At 41.9% G+C, this 21,491-nt stretch overlaps 1 protein-coding gene across 4 annotated transcripts in view; it reads right to left on the bottom strand.

The window, feature by feature from the left end:
* The window catches only part of VWA8 (von Willebrand factor A domain containing 8), a 392,879-nt gene that overhangs the window by 19,563 nt on the left and 351,825 nt on the right, over positions 1 to 21,491 (bottom strand). For 2 of the 4 annotated variants that reach the window (XM_036932428.2, XM_036932430.2), the window contains exons 41-45: positions 20,230 to 20,355; positions 18,081 to 18,239; positions 4,834 to 4,932; positions 3,737 to 3,975; positions 1,565 to 1,717 (exon numbers count right to left, since the gene is read on the bottom strand). In XM_036932428.2, the coding sequence (XP_036788323.2) occupies positions 1,609 to 1,717; positions 3,737 to 3,975; positions 4,834 to 4,932; positions 18,081 to 18,239; positions 20,230 to 20,355 (732 nt within the window). In that variant the 3' untranslated portion in view covers positions 1,565 to 1,608. Of the gene's footprint in view, positions 1 to 326; positions 1,718 to 3,736; positions 3,976 to 4,833; positions 4,933 to 18,080; positions 18,240 to 20,229; positions 20,356 to 21,491 lie in introns of those variants that run through there. The other 2 variants (XM_036932427.2, XM_036932431.2) reach the window with 1 other exon arrangement.

Genomic DNA, 21,491 nt, shown 5'->3' with positions numbered 1-21,491 from the left:
GAAACCTTGGGAAAATGTCTAAAGTTCTCTGAGCCTCTGAGTTCTACTCTCCTTATCTGTAAAATGAGGTTAAAACAATACCTGTTTTGCATGCACTGTTGAGGTTTGAATGGTATAATGTATGAAATCACTTTGCATACCTGCACATAGCAAATAATCAGCATATGCTTGCTGTTGCCGCTGTTGTTATTATTATAAATGCAATTATATTTTTAAATGTACTTACTGGATTCAAATTGTTTGCATCATTGGACAATTCAACATACAGAGCAAGCGTCTGGCTAGAAAAACAAGACAAGCCATGCAAATTCACTGGGCAATGTCATTTTGGAAATCTGATTGCCTTTATTTCTTTGACAGTTGATAGGGGATGGGGTGGTGGAACAAATGGGTGTTATCTTTTATTCTTTCCTATAACTGATTAAAATAAAGTGGATCTGAACAATTTTACTATATATGGTAAATAAGGTAACATTATTAGCAAGACTAGTTTTTCCAACTCATGTCAAGAAAGCCCCCACACACCGATGCCCCCAGCGTTTCTGACTTTGCCATCAAGGGTGAAGAGGAACTTTTTATTATATGGCTGGAGAAAGATTGACTTCTGCTGTAGCATTTGATTTTAAACAAAGTGACATTGAGCCTATTGATAAAGAAAGGTCAGCTTAAGAGTAGGTGGGAATAAGGTATACTTTGAAAGAAAAAAAATGAGGTTCGAAAAATTTTTTTTACAGCTGAATAAATCTTTGGCTGTCATTCAGTTCAAACATACTGACTTGTTTTTACTTTGCTTTAAGTAGAAACATAAGCAACTATTATTTTGAACATTACATTTGGACATGAGAATGTGTGAAGCTGTTGAGAAGACTAGAAGAAGAGGAAGAAACAGGCAAGACGGCTTTTATCTTCCCCTCCAGCAGCCTGGAGAAGAGGATGCAGGCTCTTTATTTTTCAAAGAGCCTTTAAAGAGCCACGTGTGTAAGGAAGCAATCCAGAGTCTTTAGATTCCTTTTTATTTTGGCTAAGGAAATGGAATTGAGAAAATCTAACCTTTTATAAAGTCCTGCTGTTAGAAGGCTTTTCATTGGGTGAAATACTATAAAATCACTATTTTCTGGGCAATACAGAATGGGGGAGAAAATAGAAATAACTAGTGGACAGGAGCTGGTTGGGTGGGTTTGCACAGACTTGTATCTCAATGTCAGAAGGTGGCATCAAAGGCTTAATTTGATGGGGTCACTTCTGTTACCTTAGGTGACCAGATGATGTGTTAAGGCAAAAAGCAAGGTATTCCCCTTCCCACAGGCTTCTGGAAACACGCCAAACACCACAGCTGTCCAACCACCTTCCCTGAACTTATAAAGTGCAGGTCAGTTTGCTTCCCCTAAGGACTTGCGAGCCCCTCAGTGTTGTAGATTTCCACACTCAGTCTGCCTCTGGCCACTTTCCTGAATTCTGAACATGGAGCAAGTGTAGAAGTCCTAGGAGTGCGCCGATTGTCTGGTCACTGCACGGGCTTATTTTATAGATGGCTCCTTTTCTTCAGAGCGCTCTTTGTTCCTACCTTATTTCAAATCCTGGGGTCATCAGGGTGATGAAGGGCACTTCTTAAACACTGGACAACATGGTGGAGGTGAAGATCTGTTGTAAAATCTGAGGGATGTCCTTGGTATTCATGGCAACGAAAGATCGGCCAGCTGGTAAAGTTCTCTGAAGTCTGCCAGGAAAGGAAGGGAAAGAAAATTACCATTTCAAATTGGGGCTCCCCTTCTCCCTCCTGCCCCTGCAAACCTCAGCATCCAAATGGTTTCTTGGAAAAGAAGTTTTTACTTTCTAATACATCCCCCCTGCCTGTAATTGAATTGGCTGTCACGGGGCAATGAAAGGCTTAGAAGAGCAACAGCAGAGGCACACTGAAAGCAATGAACCAAAAGAAAATCTTTTTTTTTCAGCAAGGAAATCAGTGAATTTGAAAAGGAAAACATTTATCCCCTTCCTTACTGCTGTTTCCTGGTATTTTATACTCCCTTGGTAGAACAGAGCCCTCGGGACCAGCCTGGGATTAGTTCACCTGGGACCAGTGAACGTGCTGGCCTCATACTGTGCTTCTCAGTGCTGCCCTAGAAAACAGGCCTCGAAAAAAATGTTGCCTAGCAAAACCCTGGTGGTTCTCTCTCTCTCTTTTCCCCCCACATCACGCAATATGAAATGCAGTCTGACTTACGCAATTGCTGCTTTGATGACACTGAGGTTACAGAGGTTTATGACAATTAAAAAAAATGCCAGTTTATCATTTGGAACAAAGGGCCATTTCTGAAGGCAATAAAGTATAAGACACAGTTCTATCCAGAAGAATGCCTCCTTTCATTGAGCCAGCAAAGTTTGGTTTTGGAATGACATTTAATAAAAGTCAACGATCCTGTGTAGTATCATACATTTGGCATGCCCGGTAGACCAGCAAATTCTGCAACATATCTTTTGCCAGTGGATGTTGGACCATTTCCCTAGGAAACCACAAGGGTATTATTGTGCTTTCTTAAGTATTCAAACAGGATCTGTTCACTAGAAAGACAAAATAGCTATTTCATCCCAGCTAGTGTATTTGTTAAGCTTGCTGTCTGCTTAATCCTGGGCTGGTCTTGAAGAAAACCTGGATAGAAAAATCACGGTTTGTGTTCCAGCACATGGAAGTTCTGCATGAGGCTAAGAGACAAAACTGAGAAAAAGTCTGTTGTAATTAAGTGACTGTAATTACATGGCAGTAAGCCTGTGTTTAACCATACTCTGCAATCCTGCAGCAAAGCAAAGGGAACAGAAAGAGAAAAAGATGCCAGCACTTTGGACACTAAAATGTTTCCTAGTCAGGACTCACAAGGTATAAGAGGTAAATGAGGTGGAATAACAAAAAGGTGTGTGGCTTTTCTGCTTTTTATAAGTACTTTAAGCACAGAAAAACCATGAGCTCTTTCTGTTTGTAATTCAAAAAGATAAATGTTAGTGTGTTTAAGAAATGAAAGTGTTTCCAGTTCTTTCCTTTCAGATCATTCACAATGGTATTTATTATTCGACCATAAATTTCTCTACTGAATATTCAGTATATTCAGGGTGGCATTTTACTGTAAATACTGTCTTATATTGTCTCCAAGTGTTTCACCTTCCATCTCTCCTTAGTGTATATGTAAAGGGAGATATATAAGAAGGGAAATATTTATCTACCTGTACCTATATCTATATAAATCTATATATATCTATGTATGTCTATCTACCTATGTATGTATATGTATATACATGTGTACATGTGTGTGTGTGTGTCTCTCTCTATATATATATAGACACACACACACATACTCTCTCTTATGCTAGGAAAATAGCACCTGTTCAGTACCTTGATATGAATTAGATATGAAATGACTAGGTGAGCTTGAGACATTCATGTAAAGTGCAAATTATATGAAATACTGTCTAATATACTAGTGGACAAATAAATCTGCTAATCATTTTATTGGTTTAAATGTAAACAAAATTAACTTAAAATTATTATTGCTCATTCAGATATGAGCTGGAACACGATATCCCCTCAGCTAGACTGGCAGCTCCTGGAGGAGAGCGACTCCAGTTCCTGTTTTCCTTCATCGCCCCCACGGCCCCTCATGACGATAAGCCCATGGAATGGCATGTGCCAGGTACTCCAGTATCTCTGTACTTGCTATTTGCTGTATCCTGAGATGATACTTACCTGGCTGCTTGATCGCCTAAAGATCCAATAAAAATGGCAAAAGCATTTACTTGAGGGTTGCTTGTCAGGATCTGGGCAAACTTGGCAGGATGTATTCCGTATCGTGACAGGTTTGCATCGCTCAGGACAATGACGAAGTACTCGTCAGCTTCTTCTTTGACGATTTCCTTGATGGCATGTTCTGTCCCCTCCAAGGTGTGGTCCCCACTCATGCAGAACTGAGCATGGGCATGCATCGTCTGGGGGTAGGAGATGTTGCACAAAGTCACAGGTGAGAGACTCCTTTTTTAACAAGCATGGTGATTTTTCTGTTGGCCGTGAGAATGCGCCAACACCAACTACTACACGTGAACAAAAAGTCACTGAGTGAGTTCTATTTGATTTGCACCTCAGAGTGACAACAGTACACAGTGGTATTTGTATGTGCTTAATACTTTTGTTGGAAACAAAAAATGTCCCAACACTATCCCAGTTGGTAGGCACTACTTTTAAACTCAAGTTGCCATTTAAAGGGAGAAAACGTAAGAAAATATAAAATTTGGTATCACTCTGGGGGATGGTGATGACATAGGAGAAAAATAAGGAGCGGGTTGAGTTTCCAATAAACAAAGTTATAATACTGAACACTGTACTTAAAGCCACAGCAGTGGAAGAAATTCACTCTGAAATCATGGTGTGTGTGTTTCTATTGTAGAGCTCAGTATGTGAAATTGAATTTATCATTAGAAAATACTAATAAATACATAAAATTGGGGTTAGAGAGTATTCTAAAAGGGGTCATTCTTTTCCTTTTACTAAAATATCAAGGGGCTGAGAAGGACCATAGAGGATATAGAAGGGGACCCAGGTTGTAGAATCCTGATGCAATACTAAGTACCCCCAAAATATATAGGGAACAAGTTTAAATTTCATACTGTGGAATAAAGGATTTTTGGCACGAGGAATGTTTTTTCAGTTTAATGCTCGAATGTTTGTGAAACAGGTCTTTTTCTTTCCTGAATCTGCTGCTTCTTCAGTGAATCTTTTCAGTGACCAGAAAACACTTAACTTAATCTGGTGGAAGTTTTCACAATATAAAGGTAACTGAATGTACTTACCTTCAGAATTTCTAGTCTCTGCTTGTTATCCTTGGGGATCTTGTTAATTGGAGCTAGACCAATGTTGTAGCCATCTCCAGAGTGTCCACTGATGTCATACTATAGGCAAGAGAGTCAGAGAGACAGGAACTTCTGTCCACTGCAGAATGGTCACTGGACCTAAAGGCCCCCAACTCTGGTCTGTTATTGTCCAGAATAGCTGAACATATAGCCATGGAGAAGTACAGAGAGATGGCTATGCACTGACCGACGAAGGCAAATTCTAGGCTCCTTTACTTCTGGGCCGTCCTCTCGTGTGATCTCTCTCCAGGAGAAAAATGTGAGGGCCTCAGGGGCTGCCAAGAATTCCATTCTTAACTTTAACTTTCAGGGGAGAGTTAAAGAAATCACACTCATACACACACACACACAGACACACACACACACACACACACAGGTAGGTAGAATTCTAAGGTGGCCCCCAAGATTCCTGCTCCCCGATCTATGCAGCTTGTACAGTCTTCTCCCCTTAAGTGTGGGCAGCACCCGTGAATATGACTGGATATTACATGTGATTATGTGATGTTAGAGATTTTGCAGATGTAATTAAACTACTTATCGGTTAACTCCAAGTTAATCAAAAGGGAGACTTTTCTGGATGGGTGTAATTTAGTCATATGAGCCCTTAAAAAGCAGAGTTTTTTTCTAGCTGGTAGTATAAGGGGAAGACAGACTTGACATATGGGGGATTTAACATGTGGGAATCACCGTGGCTGAAATGGAAGGGACCATGGGAGAAGGCCCTGGGAGTGGCATCGAAGAGCAAACCTGGCTAAGAGCAAGCAAGGAAACAGGGACCCCAGTCCTACAACCACAAGGAACCAAATTCTGCCAGCAATCTGAATGGGTTTGGAAACAGATTCTTCCCTGGAGCCTCAAAGAGCCTGCCAGTCTGGTTGATACCCTGATTTCAGCCTTCTAAGACCCTAAGCAGATAACTCACAGGAACCTGCCTGGACTTCTGCACTACAGAACTACAACTTAATAAATGGATATTGCTTTAAGCTTCTATGTCTGTGGTAATTTGTTACACAGCACTAGGAAACTAATACATTTATTTTTCTTCTGAGCACAAAAGTAAAATACATTCACTGTAGAAATTATGGTAAAGCACAAGAAGGAAGGTAAAATTTATCTATAATCCAATCACTCAAAGATCACCTCTCTTAATATTTGGTTATGTAAGTTCTTAGCCTTTAATTTCCTTTCAGTATATGTGTCAGAGGTTGCACATTCACACATATACACATCTACATCCACATAATTTTTAACTAAAATGGATAATGTTGACCATGTGGTTTTATAACCTGCTTTTCTACTTAACAGCATTTGATGTATTTTTCAATTTCAGAAATACCTTTTTAATTCTCTTTCTCACAGTGCACATGAGAATGTCCCGTCTGCTGAGAAAATTCTACAGCTGAGTGTGGGGTGCAGCATTTTTACAGAATCTGGAAAGAAGTTTGGGACCTGAGGCAATATAATTGGGGTAAGGTGGTTCTAACTATTGGGTTTGCCCCCCAAATTCCCTTCTTCTTGCCTACCAAGAATTTTAGTGATGCTGATATGATACAGTTAGAATAGACCTCAAGGTGTCTGGGCAACTGGGGCATCTGCAAAGAAAATTCTGAGTGTGGGTCTGGGATAAAAGATTTTATAAAGTACTTGGAATACTATGGGACAAAATGCATAAGAATCACTGTGGGCAAAAGTGTAGTATTTCCAGAATCTTCTGCCTGGCCTTAGTGAATCTCCATATCAATAGGTATTTCCAAGGGGTGGAGAGAAGTACCATCTCCATATCAACAGGTGGTTACAAGGGGTGTGGGGGGCTGCACGCACCAGGACTGGAGAGGTTTGGTGGGGCCTCTGCAGCTGGGTCAGGAGAGACAGGGGTGAATGGGACTAGACGACTTCTTATAAGCAATAAACGGATTTCTCCTATGTTATTTTTCCCTTTGACTGATTTTGGCTTCAAAGGCTTATTTGCCCCAGGCTGGGAACACATTTTCCCCTGGAGTTACAATCACTATTATCTATTCACTAACCAACTATCAATCTACAACTAGACAGCTGTTTTGAACACCTACCATGTGCAAAACAGTACTCTTGGTGTTGTAAGGGAATGCAATCATCTCTTCACGGCTATTACTTTTTAACTGGTGAATTCTTTGAAGGTGAGGCTGTATCTTATTCATCTTTAAATTTTAGTATCTATGAGTGCCTGGTGTGTTTATTGTAAAATGCTTTGAGAGAGTTTGCAATCAAGTTGGGGCAATAAGTTTTCCTTTCCCACGTGGGCCACATTTTTTTACAAATAAGCTGTTTGGAAGCTGGAATGCATTTTCTCCCCCAGCCATCATGTGGTAAGCGGTAGTTAGCCCATGCTAGTTGACAAAAGGCAACCCATAATGTAACTGAAACAATTGTATTTAAAATGAAAAGAAGTAGAAAAACTCCTTATTAAAGTAATTTTTATGCAGAAATATGAAATCAGAAAGCAAGTCATTTGGATAGGATGAATTCCATTTCGGACCTGCTGAAATTATGCATTCAGGGAGCTATCAGAGTAGGAATCTACTTCATATAGTTAGAGATGTGGTTGTCATCCCCAGGAGGGGACACAGAGCTGCCAAGGGCAAATACGTAGAGATGAGCAGAGGATCCTCTTTAACTGAGCCTTGGGGAGTATTCTCTTTGGTGGGGTGAAAAAAGAGCTGAGCGGAGCAGACAGGGAGGGAGCAGCAGGAGCGCAGGCGACGGGGACAGCCACGGGCAGCTGTGAGGAGGTCTCAGGAAGGGGCTGCGTTCCTCTCAGCACAGCCGTCCTAGAGAATGGTGACTAATGACCTCTGGGAACCAGAATCAATAGTGGAGGGACGATATCAACGAAGGGTTTGTGGTCCAAGAAGGAGAACAGAACAGCGGCTAGACGCGTGCTGGGGGAGAGTGCATTCACAGGCAGGAGGGAAGCGGCACAGGGGAAGGAGGACAGGGTCACGGGCCCAGGGTCTGGTTTGGAGAAGGAGGGAGGACCTCCTTTTGCTGAGACTAGAAGGCAGGCACAGAATGGGAATGGACAGAGAAAAGTGTGTGACTGTAAGGGGCAAGTGTACAAATGAAAGCCCATACAGGACGTGTCAATATTTGAAAGCTACAGATTGTTAAATAAAATATGTTCTGTCCTCCTACTCTGATAAACTAACATTATAATAAACTGGAAAGCCAGGGTCAAATGTCAAATACTTGGAGTGCTTCAGTTCTGAGCAAGAACATGGGGATATGGGCAGTACTGGCCCCTGGTCTGCAGCCCATGCCCTTCTCTGTCCCACAGGGAGGTGCTTCACATGCCTATGTGCAGACGCACAGCCCTCACATCCACGTGCCGTCGTGCTCCTCCATACAGTTGCCCCTTGACTATCCCTCAGACCTGGGTGTCCACACCACTGGCCAGTCTGCCCTAGGAAGTGGATCTTAGAAAGAGGCCCCGGAAGCAGGCTTGGGGTCATCTGAGCAGGAGAGTCGGGGATTCTGGGAACTGCGAACATGAGCTAGAAATTGGCTCTACATGGGCATGCCCATAGACTCTTGGCCTCATGGGGGGGGCATGGTCAAAGGAGGGCCAAGGTGGCGCCTTGGGCAGGGGGCTGGGACCTTATTCCATGCTTGGTTTTAAGTGTTATTTTTTTTAGTTCAAAGGATGATCCAAAAGAATTATGAGGGAAATTAACCCATACCTTTAAAAAGCTTGATAATAAATGCTTCCTAAGGGTGTAACAAATTCCACACATGAAAAAATAATCTCTTTAGGATAGTTTGCTATCAATGTAGTGAAAAGGTAACAAAATTTGAACCCTTAAAATTGTATAGCTCTTGACAATGAGTAACTACAGTACATACAGTACTGGCTTCAGTATATGGCTGACTAAAGTCACCCATGTGTTCAGTGCTAGGACTGGTATGGATGTGGAGAAAGCATGGCCCATTCTTCCACGGAAGCAGGCTCGAGGTCCTGTCATGTCTGATTTTGCAATGGTCATGGCAGGTTTTAAAAACAATGGTTTTTAGCCAAGAATAAAGTTCTCTTAAGAAGGCGCCAGGCAAGCTGTTTTCATTACGCGGCTGGTGAAGTAACGGATCTATCACATGAGGGGATAAGATCAGGTCCTTGAAGCGGAAGTAGGTTTCTCTTATTTGGCTGAAGTAAGAAGGCTGTAAAAGTATTTGGCTTTTTCTTCCCTTTAAGCCGAAGGTTAAAGTTCTTACTAATCAAATGACCATGGGTGAGATTATATAAAAAAGTATTTGGCCATTTGTCTGCTTAAGGGGTTGACATAAATGGTCACTGCAGGGAAAAAAGTTGCTAGTTAATTATTAGTTAATTATTAAAGAAATACAGTCAAATAAGTTATTGGATGCTCTTTATCAAAAGCAGATACTGGCTGAAGAAATACTTCAGAAACATTTTAGTAACTATCCATCTACCATTTGATTGACTGATCTATCTATCCACTTACCTACCCACCTACCAACCATTTATTTATTTTTTTGACCAGGAGACAAAAAAGTATACTATACTTATTCAGGCAAATAAGCTAAAGGTAGATGGGTCGCAGGCCTCCCTTTCTTCCTCTCTCTCTGCTTCCCTTTCTTCCATCTTTTGTTTCTCCTTTCCACCTTTCCTTTGTTTATTTGTGGAAAGGAAAGTGCTATTTGCAGAGGACTTTTTTGTTTGTCTTTGTCTGTACCTAGTTAGTATTGCACAGGCTGAGGAGACGCACCTAAGGGACAGGACGGGGCTTATAAAATGTTCTGCAGGCTCTGGTTCATCAGATGGCTTGGGTATCACTCTGTGCCCAAAGTAAATAAAATGCTAGGGAGGAATCCAAAGTACATCCAAATGTGGGACATTCCTGGTGTCACTGTAGATCATTTTAAGCTTCCATGAAAAACAATAGTTCTATGTTATAATTATCTAGTATTTGCTAGCCAAAGATCCCTACATGTTTTACAGACAGAAATTTGCTAATCCTTAAAACTTTCTGGGTTAAGGGAAAAAGTATATAAACTCATTGTAACTCTGGAGAGAAAATCCCAGGGCAAAATATCTTTGAAACTGAAATCAGTCAAAGGGAGAAATAAAGTGGGAGAAACCCGTTTATTGCTTACAAGCAGTAATCCACTTCCACTCTCCTGTGTCTCTTGAGACTGGCTGCAGAAGGGACCCCACCCAACCTCTCTGGTCCAGATATGCCCTGGCTCACCCTTGTAATTACCTGTTGTTTAGAGATGGACTACTTCTCTCCACCCCTTGGAAACACCTACTGATGTGGAGATGCAATAAGTGCAGGTGAGAGATTCTGGAAATATTGCAATTTTACTCACACTCATTTATTTCTATTTTCTAATGCTTGATTCTGCCATTCACCCTGATTGGTTCCTGTTGTGACCACTGTCAAATCAGACTTGACAGGGTCTCAAGCATGTTCCAAGGAGGAATCACAGGAGTCCTTAAACAAGAGTTTTACTACCATTATCAAACCACCTAACCTTTAGATCATGCCTTTTTCTGAATAGCACAAAATTTTTATGATCATGATTCTCCACTTTTCAGAGCACCCCTTAAATCCTTGTGGAGTCTTGCATTTAGCATCCAGGATAAATAATAAGCCACAGTAGTAAAGAAAAGTGTCACTCATAGAAGACCAATTTTAATACCTCTTTGCTTCAGAAAGTTATGTTAGAATGCCCTTTGCTATATTTTCTTTTGAAAATTTCTTTCATTTAGAAGAAGATATTGTAGATGAAAACAAAAGCTGAGTTTGTCTAAAACACAAAGATTTATCATCAAATAAGGATGACTTATAATACCTAGACTGCAAAGAAAGCTTTGCTGAGAACAAAGAGCTATTAGCATTTTTTATGAATAATATTTATATTTAAATTTATATTATGAAGGATAATCGTTTGCTAACTTTAGGAGAGGCTATACTTTATTATGCATCCACATGATAAGTAGGTGCGAGACAATCATCAAAGCTATTTCTGAAGACTGGTGATGTGAAATCCTAACCTCCTTCTAGAAATCCAAATACACCATTCTAAGATGGCACTACTGACAGTATGCAGCAAAGAATTGGATGATATAAATATGTGCTTTAAAAGGTCAAGAGAAGTGTCAATAGAAACCTAGGATGTTACCCAATAATCTACAGTATTAGCTGGCTAACCTTTCTTCATACCATGGGAGTCAATGTAAAAAGAGTAATGTTCTGAAGGTCAAGCGTTCTAGAGTTAGCTCTGACATTAACAAGCTTTTTGATCTAGGGAAAGTACCTTTACCTTTCTAAATCTGTTTACTTCTTGTAAATAAGGCTGGTTTAGATGACCTCTAGCATTATATGCCTGTCAGTGACTTAACCTCTGACAACAGGGGTAATCTCTGTTTTACCTAACCTCACCAGGTCATTGAAAGGATAGAATAATACATTTAATGAATACAATGTCAACATTCATGTAGTTTTTTATAGTTTACAAAGTGCTTCTATATATCTCACATCATTTTGATTCTCTCCACAAACTCTGGGGTAGGTGTTATTAACCTCATTTTACAAATGAAGGAATTGATGGTCAGAGAGATCAACAGACTTTCTTAAGGTCATAGATCCAGTGTTGGCAAAGGGTGGAGGCCAAACCCAGGTGGTCTGACTCAAAACCCAATGTTTTTACTAGAGTGAAATAATCATCGCTTAACTACTCCTCCAACCTTCTTGCCCCCCCCCCCCCCCCCGCCTCATCTCCACTTCGGCTTCTTGAATGGCTGGCTTGGCCAATACTTCTACATCAACAATCGAGTCAATTCTGAATGGACTCAGAGAAGTCTGTACACCCATCTTTGGTCCTATCTCCATATAGCAATAAGAATTTCTGAGCCTGATAGGATGATTGGTTTCCATTTCTAAACATGCGAAACATTCCTGCGGCTTTGGGGAAAGGTTAAGGGCAGACACCGAACTAAGTTTTTGACAGAAGGAATTTTCCCGGCAGGTGCTGGTTTGTAAGCCTTGGCTTACCACATCCTCTGGGAGCTAACCCAGCCCTTATGACCACGATGTCTTTGAGAAAAGTATGTCCACCATACCTCCTTTGGATGATGAAGTGCTAAGGGGAGGGGCAGGCAGAATGCTTCATGTGATTGACACATTGCCTCCCGAATTACAGCTTTGTGAAAATACTGATTGGGCAGAAATAAAATGGCTGCAAGAAACAGGGATAAAACATCAACTAAGAAGGGGTCCTGAAGTAGAAGTCAGAAGACCTACACTTTCTAATCCGTAAAATATAAAAAGGTTGCTGAAAGTAATTTCTAAGATCATTCCTGCCCCCAGGGTTCTCTGAAAATCCAACGGTTCCTGCCCCCAAGGTGTCCTGAAAATTCAATGGTACACCCAAGAATGGAGTGAAAACGCCTCCTTCACTCAGTAGTAGGAGCCCTTGGGCCTTTTCACCTGCCAAGGGAGTGAAGCATCTAAACCTACGGACTGAGGCAGCCTTTTCCAAAAGAAAACTCTCAGTCTATAAGAAATAACAGTCCAGCATTGGTCCTAGAATAGTGGTTCTCTAATTCTTTAAAATTGTTAAAAGCAGTGGAACTCTTCCAAATGAAATATTGCACAAAAGCCCAGACTGTGAAACATCACGCAATGTCAATATAAGTGGAATTGTTTTGGTTCACTCAGGGACAGAGGGAAGGGGTAAAAAGGGCTGCCCCCACACCCTTCAAGGGTTCCTGTTACATTACTAGGAAACCATGACCTTGGAATATGGTTTATATGTCTTCAGAGAAACAATAAATCTGAGTATTTTTTTTGTCATAGTCCAACTTCTCAATAACTAAATAAATCCATCTATTTTCTGGTGTCACTATTTGAGTGCTCAGTGGAGAAACAGTCTCCTGACTTTCGGTGTTATTGAATACTTTGAGGAAAAAATGAAGGCAGTAAGAGCTTTTGAAAAGGAGGTCTACTTTTAAGGTTACAGTGAAACGTTCCCAGGGGCTTGGAGAAATCAGAGGATACAAACATATGAAGACAAAGGATAAAAGTGCTTCCTGACTTAGAGTGGTTCACATAACTGTCACCATTCCACTTTCACTCCAGTGTTTAAGTGTTACGTGAACATTGAAAATGCTGTTGATTATAGGATTAGAGCAGTTTATGCTGATTATTAGCAAATAATGTCACTCCTCTCTGAAGTGGCCTACTGTAAATGTTCCTGAGAAGAACTGACTTCAGTTGGTAGAACAATTAGGAGAAACTTAAAAAACTCCAGATGGCTTTGAAATGTGTCCTGCCCCCGAAGTACCTTTCCTTCTCAGTAATTCTTGCTCAAGGTTCTCTGTGGTTTGGCATGGGTCACGCTAAGGTGGAGTAAGTGGAGGCTGACTCCCAGTGAGCCTCCTGGACTTGGACTGGAATAGCCCAGAGCTCAGGAGTGGAGCCCTAGCCAAACAAAACACAAAGAGATGCCAAGAGAGAGGTTTTGGGGAAGAGCCCAGCTCACCGGGCCAGGCTGGTGACTTCTGAGGCTTTCAAAGCAAATACAGACTAGACACCTTACAACAGAGGGGTAATTGTAGAAACATAACATCATGAACCGTCTGGAACTGGGGAGTGGGGAGTCTTGGAGCACACTGCAGAATTGCTAAGACACCCAAGTGATGCCTCCTGGGCTACGGAATGTAAATTTTTCAGTAGGTGTTCCTAAAACTGTCATTGCATCATATTGTATTTGCTGAGTAAATGACATATTTCTATGATTATCCCCAGTCTCCATACTTCTTTCACAAATGAGAAAATGAAAGTGCAGAGAGATTAAATGAGTTGAATATGCTCACACAGTATAAAGACACAGAACAGAGTGAATGTTCACAGCGCTGCCCCTTGGCATACATGCATCAAATATCTCTGAGAAGACACCAAAAAAAGTCCACTAATGGACACCACAAAGTCCACCTGAGAGAGGGAAGCAGAGACTTCACTTCACTGTTAGTCCTATTGTATCTTTAATATGTTGTACTATGAGTACTCATTTCCTATACCCCAAAATATTTAAGTATAAAAAAAGTTATCACAGAATGTGAGCAGGCTCCATCTCACCTCTTTCCTACCCTCTACAAAGGAGGCCTGGGGAGCCCCAGCAGAGACTGGGTGGCTGGGGGGTACCATGAGATAACAGCCAGACAAATCCAGAAAAGGGATGTTCTACAAAACAACTGATCCTGAACTGTTCAGAGAGTGACTGTCATGAGTAGCAAAATGGCGACAGTAGGAGAGTTGGCTGTTCCGGATTAAGAGGTTAATGAGACATTACGACCAAAAATAAGGACTGGACTAGGACCGGATCCTGCATTGCCAGGGGCAAAACAATTAGAAAAGACACTTTTGGAGAGTTGGGAAAGTAAATTTGGATTGCATATTAGAAGACATTCTGAAATTATTGATAATTTCCTTAGTTGTGATAATGGTATTGATGTTGTGTTAGAGAATGTCCTTACTCTTAGGAGGAGCATAATGAAGCATTTAGAGGTAAAGCATATGATGTTTATAACTTAACTTTCAAATGAATTGGAGAGGAAAGAGTACATGGTTAGAAACACAAAGTAAATGAGGGAGAATATTAACAATTGGAGAATCTAAGTGAGGATATATGGGCCTTCACCTTACTGTTCTTTCAACCTTTTTGTAGGTTTAAATTTTTTCCAAATAAAAAAAGAGGGGAAATAAAGGAGAGAGTTTAAAAACCAAATTAAAAAAAAAAAAGGAAAAACAACAAATGAACAGAGGTGTCCTGGGCTCTATCCTACTCTGTCTCCAACAAGCCTTCCGACTTTGGGAAAAGTCCTTCATGTTTCTGGGTCTCCTTTCCCGCCTGAAGAATGGGGAGGCTGGGGTGAGTGACCTGTGAGGAGACCTCAGTTCTCAGGTCTGTGGACACGGAGAGGGATTTGTAGGAACAGCTCCTGTGCCCTCCCCAGGCCACCGTCTCCCTCCAGCCCTCCGGACTCTTGCCTAAGTACCACTTTCCCTCAAAGAGCTTGGTTGTGAGGTCCCTAAGGTCTTTTCCTTTTGTTGGAAAGATTTTAATGCGCTGATTTCATTAGACTTTCTGTGCTCTCAAAAAAAGTTGTAAAGGAACTGTAGTGAATGTGAGGAGTATGTTTATAAGGAGAAGAAAATGAACAAAACCAAAACCATTAAAGTGCAGCCTGCCTGTTAAAAATCTAATAGCATAAAAAATGAGAAAGCTTCTTCAAGCCTTGAAAAAAGTTCATCTTGGTGTCTTGGTACAAACATATGACTGGATTTGTCAGTCCTGTAGTACTGCGGTTATCGTCTTCATGTATCTGTGGTTTTACAGACAAAGACTGAGGAAATTCCTTACACTGTTGTGGCATTCTGGGAAATACTGCTGTAGGGACAGATGTCCTATAGGGGTGTGACTGGGGAGGAGGGCTTTGTTGGTACCTCTGTTACTGCACGTCTCTCATGGAATCTTCTATCAGAGTTTGTAATTTTTACATGTCTCCCTCATAGGCTACAAGCTCAAGGATGGCAGGAACTCTGTGTACCCAGCAGAGTTCTCTGCTCTTAGCAAGTACGCGATGAATCCTTGTAATTATACCGAAATCCCACACATCATATGGCAACAATTTGGTTTGTAACTGTCAGAAACAAAACAAAACATCTTGTGAAATGCTCATGTCCTTGATAGTGTTTCTTTTTAGTGTGGACATGTCTGGTTTCATTAAGACTTCTTCCAGAATACAGGAGTTTAACAGTGAGGACTGGACAAACATGAATCTCTCTCTATACTCCATTGTGTCAGATGCCATGAAATATTCCACATGCTCTGTGAAATCACACCGTCTACCAGGATGGCTCTTTGAGCTCCCTATTTATTAGCTTTGCCACCTTCTGCCCTCTGTCTAATCCTTTACCCAGTCCTGGGGAGCTGTGTTAACCAATTCTTGGTTAACTTCTAATAAATTTTAAATCTTTTAAAAACCTTCACATATTAGAGTTCTGCTCTCAAAGGTATATACGTCCTCTTCAAACTACAAAATTTATTCCAGATAATGAGTATGTCAATTTTAATAGTGGTATGTTTGCTGTGGTCTATGATGGGTTAAAATTTTCATAAAACTTAACGGAAGCTAAGGAATACTGACCATGACCCACAAAAGAGGCAATGGCTGATTAAAATATTAGCAGAATCTGAAGATTTTAAAACATTAGGTGGGATCTATGGTGATGTAATGGATGTTTACGCATCCATTGGTCATCGTTGGTCCAAGCGACTTAAGAATTATACTCCACCTCAAAAACAAAGCAAAGTAGAAGGAACAAAAGAGCAGTAGACTCATAGACCCTGAGAAGGGACTAGTGGTCACCAAAGGGGAGGGACTGGGGAGGATGCGTGGGGAGCAAGAAGGGGATTAAGTGGCAATATAATTTCCAGTCGCAATATAAGTAGGGCATAGGGAAGGCAGTACAGCACAAAGAAGACAAGTAATGACTCTATGGCATCTTACTACGCTGACAGTGACCGCACTGGAGGGGGTGAGGACTTGATAATATGGGAAAATGCTGAACCACTGTGTTGGGTATGTGAAACCACCCTAAGATTGTATATCAATGATGCTTTAATAAAAAAAAAACAGGTGACAAAAAAAGGAATTATATTCCACCTCATACTAGACAGAATCTAAAATATTTTAAAATAAAAAATTTATATAAACCCATAAAAGTAAAAAACCAAAAATCAAGAAAAGCTTGCATCTCAAGGGAAGGAAAAGGCTGAATACTAGTGTGTAAACTATAAGATATGATAAAGCTGTTACAGCTGGTCTTTGACTTTAGCTCTGAGCTTCCCGGCAACTAAAACCCAGAGGGAATCTTAAACAGTTCCATGGTTTTCACTAGTCACAAGGGGAAACACATCACAGTTCTTCAAGGGAAACAAGGCTACGTCCCACAGTGAATGTCTGTGTCCTATTCGTATTTGTGTCCTGTTCTTGTACAGAGCCTGGCAACTGACTGCATTCATTGACTAAACGTGCCTCTTCCCTACCACTCCATTCTAAAAGGAAATCTCACATGGAGAGCTTCATTCAAGGGATCCCAGGAGACTCAGAGCCTCAAAAATGGGCTTAAAGTAAATTTATGTAAAGTGATGGGTTTCACCAGTCTGCTTCTTCCTGTATCCATCACAACACACATACATGACCAGGGAGAGCCATCCTGAGGTGTAGGTGGGATGCCAGGCTAAATAATCATCTCAGACCGCCTATTTCTGAAGGACGTATCTGATCCCAAACACACTCTAGAATATCTATGGAAAGACTGTGTACCTTTTACACGTGTCTGCACATATACCGTTTCTTTAAACTGGACTTCTGAAAATAATTACACAGTATGTGCCTGTGTTTAATGTCATTTGCTCTGGTTGTTTAAGGGGCAGAAGTGCAGGCGCTCTCCGCGGCTTTGTAAGAATGGTGTGATCGCGCATCTCCGGCACTGGCGTGGCTCTAGGCGCCCTGCGCCGCCCCAGGCCCCTGGGGGATGCAGAGCGAACTCATCAGTAGCGAAACGGCAACAGTTTGAATGGGAGGCTGCACTTTCCCCGAAGTTACTGTCTTTACTGTCGGCTGGGGAGACATCCGTTCCTGGGTCATCCACGCCCACGTGGAAAGGAATAGCCGTGCTGAGAACAGCACACTTTACAGGAGTTCTCAAACCTTGGGAAAGCTGCCCAGTTGGTGATGGGCAAGAACCAGGGAGTGGGGGCAACTGGGATGAGGAGGGCGGTGCTGAGACACCTGAGGAAGAGACTGGAGCTGCTCCTAAGCGCCTGCTTTTATTTCTGTCTCTAACACTGGGGCTCACGTCACATGACCCACCAAGGGCAGTGATTTCCTCTGCAGTAATTGGTCCTTCAAATTACGGTATTATCATTTTCTGATTATTAGAGCAGATGAAACACAAGGCTCATTTTCTCTGTGCTAAGTGAGCTGATGAGAAGATGAAGTTTTTTGCCCACTCGGGGGGAGCCGGCATCCGCCTAGCCACCCCACACCCTGCCTCGGGACAGACTCTCGGGCGGTGTGGCCAGCGACACCTCTCGTCACCCCTAGGTCACGCCATTACCTTGAACTTTTCTTCATAGTTCTCGAAGGCTTCCATGACCATACACACAGCCTCCATGGAGCGCTCCAGCCGACCGTCCACCCCGTTAAAGCGGTACATGCTGCCAGACACATCCACCACCAGGCGCAGGCGCTTGGGTTTCTGTTGGGGGCTGCCCAGCTGAGGGGGGCAACAACGGAAAGCCTTGTGAACCAGAAGGCCACCACTGGCTGCTCTTCCGGGGCTCTCACACAGGCCCCAGAAGTGCCAGCCCTGAGGCAGGCAGATCAGCGGTAGGCTTTGCGCTGCACAGGCCCTCCTGGAAGGTGGAAAGGCATCTATGGATTATATTACAGTACATGGCATTTCAGACTTGTGCCCATAGTCAGGGCCACATGGGAAAGATTTTCCTTCGGAATATGGTTCTTTCAAGGCCCAACCTAGTCTAGTAAAACTGCCTTACTGACGCGGATGCCGTCTTAAAAAATAATAATGTCTGGAAAGATAAAAACCCCAATATGTCATTTTCACGTCAAGCAATTAGAGTCAGTTACACTAGCAAGAAACCCACACCAGTATCGCTTGTACCTGTTGTGTAGTGACCTGTAAATCATTTTCCACACAGCAAGAAATGTCAGATTCCTACATTACGTGAAAGGAGGTCTAGCAAAAAACTGAAGGAAAATCTCTAAGTGTCTTTTGTCATTAGTAAGCTTTCTGTTTTCTCTCCCTTCCAATTACTGAATTACTACTTCTCTTTATTTTCTTGGCATTTAAAGGCACGAATGTGGCATCTAACTGCTGTTCAGCAACCACCACCAATTAAAATGTGAAGTCCTTATGAGCTTCAGCTTGATTTTGGACTCATGCCTGCCAGTTTGCAGAATTAAAAACAAAAGTATATTTGCCAGTTTTACTTACAAAAAAAAAAGGAAGAAGTTCCAGATAATTCTGTTATTATACACTTACTGATATGTATGAAAACTAATGAGTAAGAGATAATAATTTCAAAAAAATATTATGGGTTTTTGAGTGTAATGGTTTGAGACGAATTCAATACATTTCTTAAAAACGTGTTGAGTCTGCCTAAATTAAGAACAGCGCCACATATGCCTCCAGGAGTGCTCACAATCTTGGATGTATCTGAACACATGTGTTGACCACGATGAGTCAGTGAAGAAAGTCGCTGCTGACTCATACCAGTGACACAGAAGAAAGAACTCTCCAACTTCCCAAAGGGTCCTTCCTGAGTGCACATGTCAGCGGAATAAGGAGCACACCTTCCCCACTGCTCCTGGCACCGGCTCGGGTGCCTGCCGGGCAGTTCTGGTTATTCAGGGGAGGGAGAAGTCACAGAGCCTCCAGGTCATTTTTTTTTTTTTGCCATTGTATTGCAAATATGTTAATGGTAAGGCCTAAAGCTTTACATAGTACAATTAGAATTATTTAAAGGATTATTCCTTATTTTCCAAAATCGTCTTCAGTTATGGGATGACACAAATCTTTAAAGTGACAGAGCAGTAGAAAACCACCAGGGTTGGCCTCCTGGTTTCACTTGTCTGACCCTCTGGGATTCACAGAGGCGAGGATCTTCACTTCCACCTCCAAGGCACCCGGCTGTGTGCCCTGGGAGCTCAGTGGCATGAACGCCAACACCTCTCCCAGCTGCTGGCTTCCGGTTGGTTCTGCTGATGGGAGGTACTGGCAGGAGACGGAGGGTGAAGGTGGGCATTTGTTCCCTCAGCTCCCTCCCTGTGGTGGCCATGGGCGGGCTCTCCCTCCCCCGAAGGCGACAGTCTCCAGCAGGCAGCCTCCCTTGAGCTCCCTTCTCTAGGTTCCAGTCTGCGCTCCCTTCGCTCCTTCAGACGTGGGGGTAGGTCAGCCCACTGCTGCTCATGTGCCATGCTGTCTCTTTTACCTCTGCAAATAGCCTTATTATCAACCGGTCCTTAAATTACTCAATTTGAGTGTGCCTGGTACTTCTTGACTCATATAATAAACAGTATAATAATTATGCTTTTTTTCTAATTAAAAAAATATGATGCTTTCCTTGGTTGCCACATTCAAGGTGTATGGTATTTTGACAAAGGCATTAACTCAAGAGACGACGACTTGTCTGTCAGGAAGATCGACCCCAGCAGACCCGAGGCACTCGTCCACTGTCACTCACCTGTGGCTCCAGCTCACCCCGGCGTCTGTAGATGGCTTTTTCTCCAGTCAGCCCATCGATGATCTTGGCATCGTCTAGGTCTCCGGCAGCCTGGTGTCTCAACCACTGTCTTTCTTTGCCTTTAGCCTACAATGACACACACACAAATCCGTACTTTAATTAGTTCTGCAGGGTCCCCTGACATACTTTATGCATGAATAACAGGAAACATACCCAGGATCTTTTCAATAACTGATGGTTCTGCATGAGCAGTTTCATAAATGGACTGGTTTCTTCTCGGCTGACAATGCCTTTTGTGTGGATTTTGTCACTTTTAATTGTTTTCACAGATGGAATGATAAAATGAGCTCCCTTAAAGTACAAAGGGATGGAGAAACAGCATGCAAATGAACCCCTGGAGAAATATGCAATCTCTGGAAATGCAATGGTGCTGCATTTCTTATGGATTTTCTCTCATGGTACTCCCAGTAAACTTACCAGGTGATAAAGTAATCAGCATGAACTTGGTGACACTGTCTACAAGCACAGAGAAAATGTTATCTTCAGAACTCTTCCTTTTGGGAAAGAGGTTGTTACTCAAGTTCTCCGAGTTACAGTGCAAATGGAAGCCGCTGAAAACAATGGTACATGAATATTTTGTACCCCACAGTACATGAATATTTTGTACCCCACAGTCCTCTGATCGTTTATATTCAGAGGTCTTCTGAATTACTTCCTAAAGATATTTCTACATAATACTTTCCCATGATAACTATGCCAGGTGGGCTGAGATGGTAGTTAAACCATAAAGAACTACAATAGCCCAATCAAGCATAGGTTTATTATAGCTGAGGACTATATTTACATTAAGTGGGAAGAACAGATAAAATATTGTTACATATACAAACTACAGTAGTAAAGATCATGTGCTCTGGAGTCAGACAGACTCGTTCTAATCCTCCTTTCACTATGATCAAATATCTGACCTCAAGCAAGTTATTTAACCTGTCTGCATTTCACTGTCCTCATCTCTAAAATGTAATAGTTTCTACTTCAGTGAGTTATTTTGAAGGTTAAAGGAGATGCTACATGGAGTCAACTGAGAAAGAGGCTGGCCATCTGTTAGCTGGTGTTATCATCACCATCAGGTGAGACACATGGTGGACAACTAAGTCCACATCAATAAGCACACTTCTATCACTGTTCCACTGGAGATGGCTGCACGACAGCACTGTTACTGAAAATAAAAAGTCAGGATTCAGGCAGCCAATGTCTATTTCAGG

The sequence above is a fragment of the Manis pentadactyla genome, chromosome 17 (assembly GCF_030020395.1).
Source record: "Manis pentadactyla isolate mManPen7 chromosome 17, mManPen7.hap1, whole genome shotgun sequence".
In the NCBI taxonomy this organism is placed as follows: domain Eukaryota; kingdom Metazoa; phylum Chordata; class Mammalia; order Pholidota; family Manidae; genus Manis; species Manis pentadactyla.
This window is presented reverse-complemented; position numbering and strand designations above follow the sequence as displayed.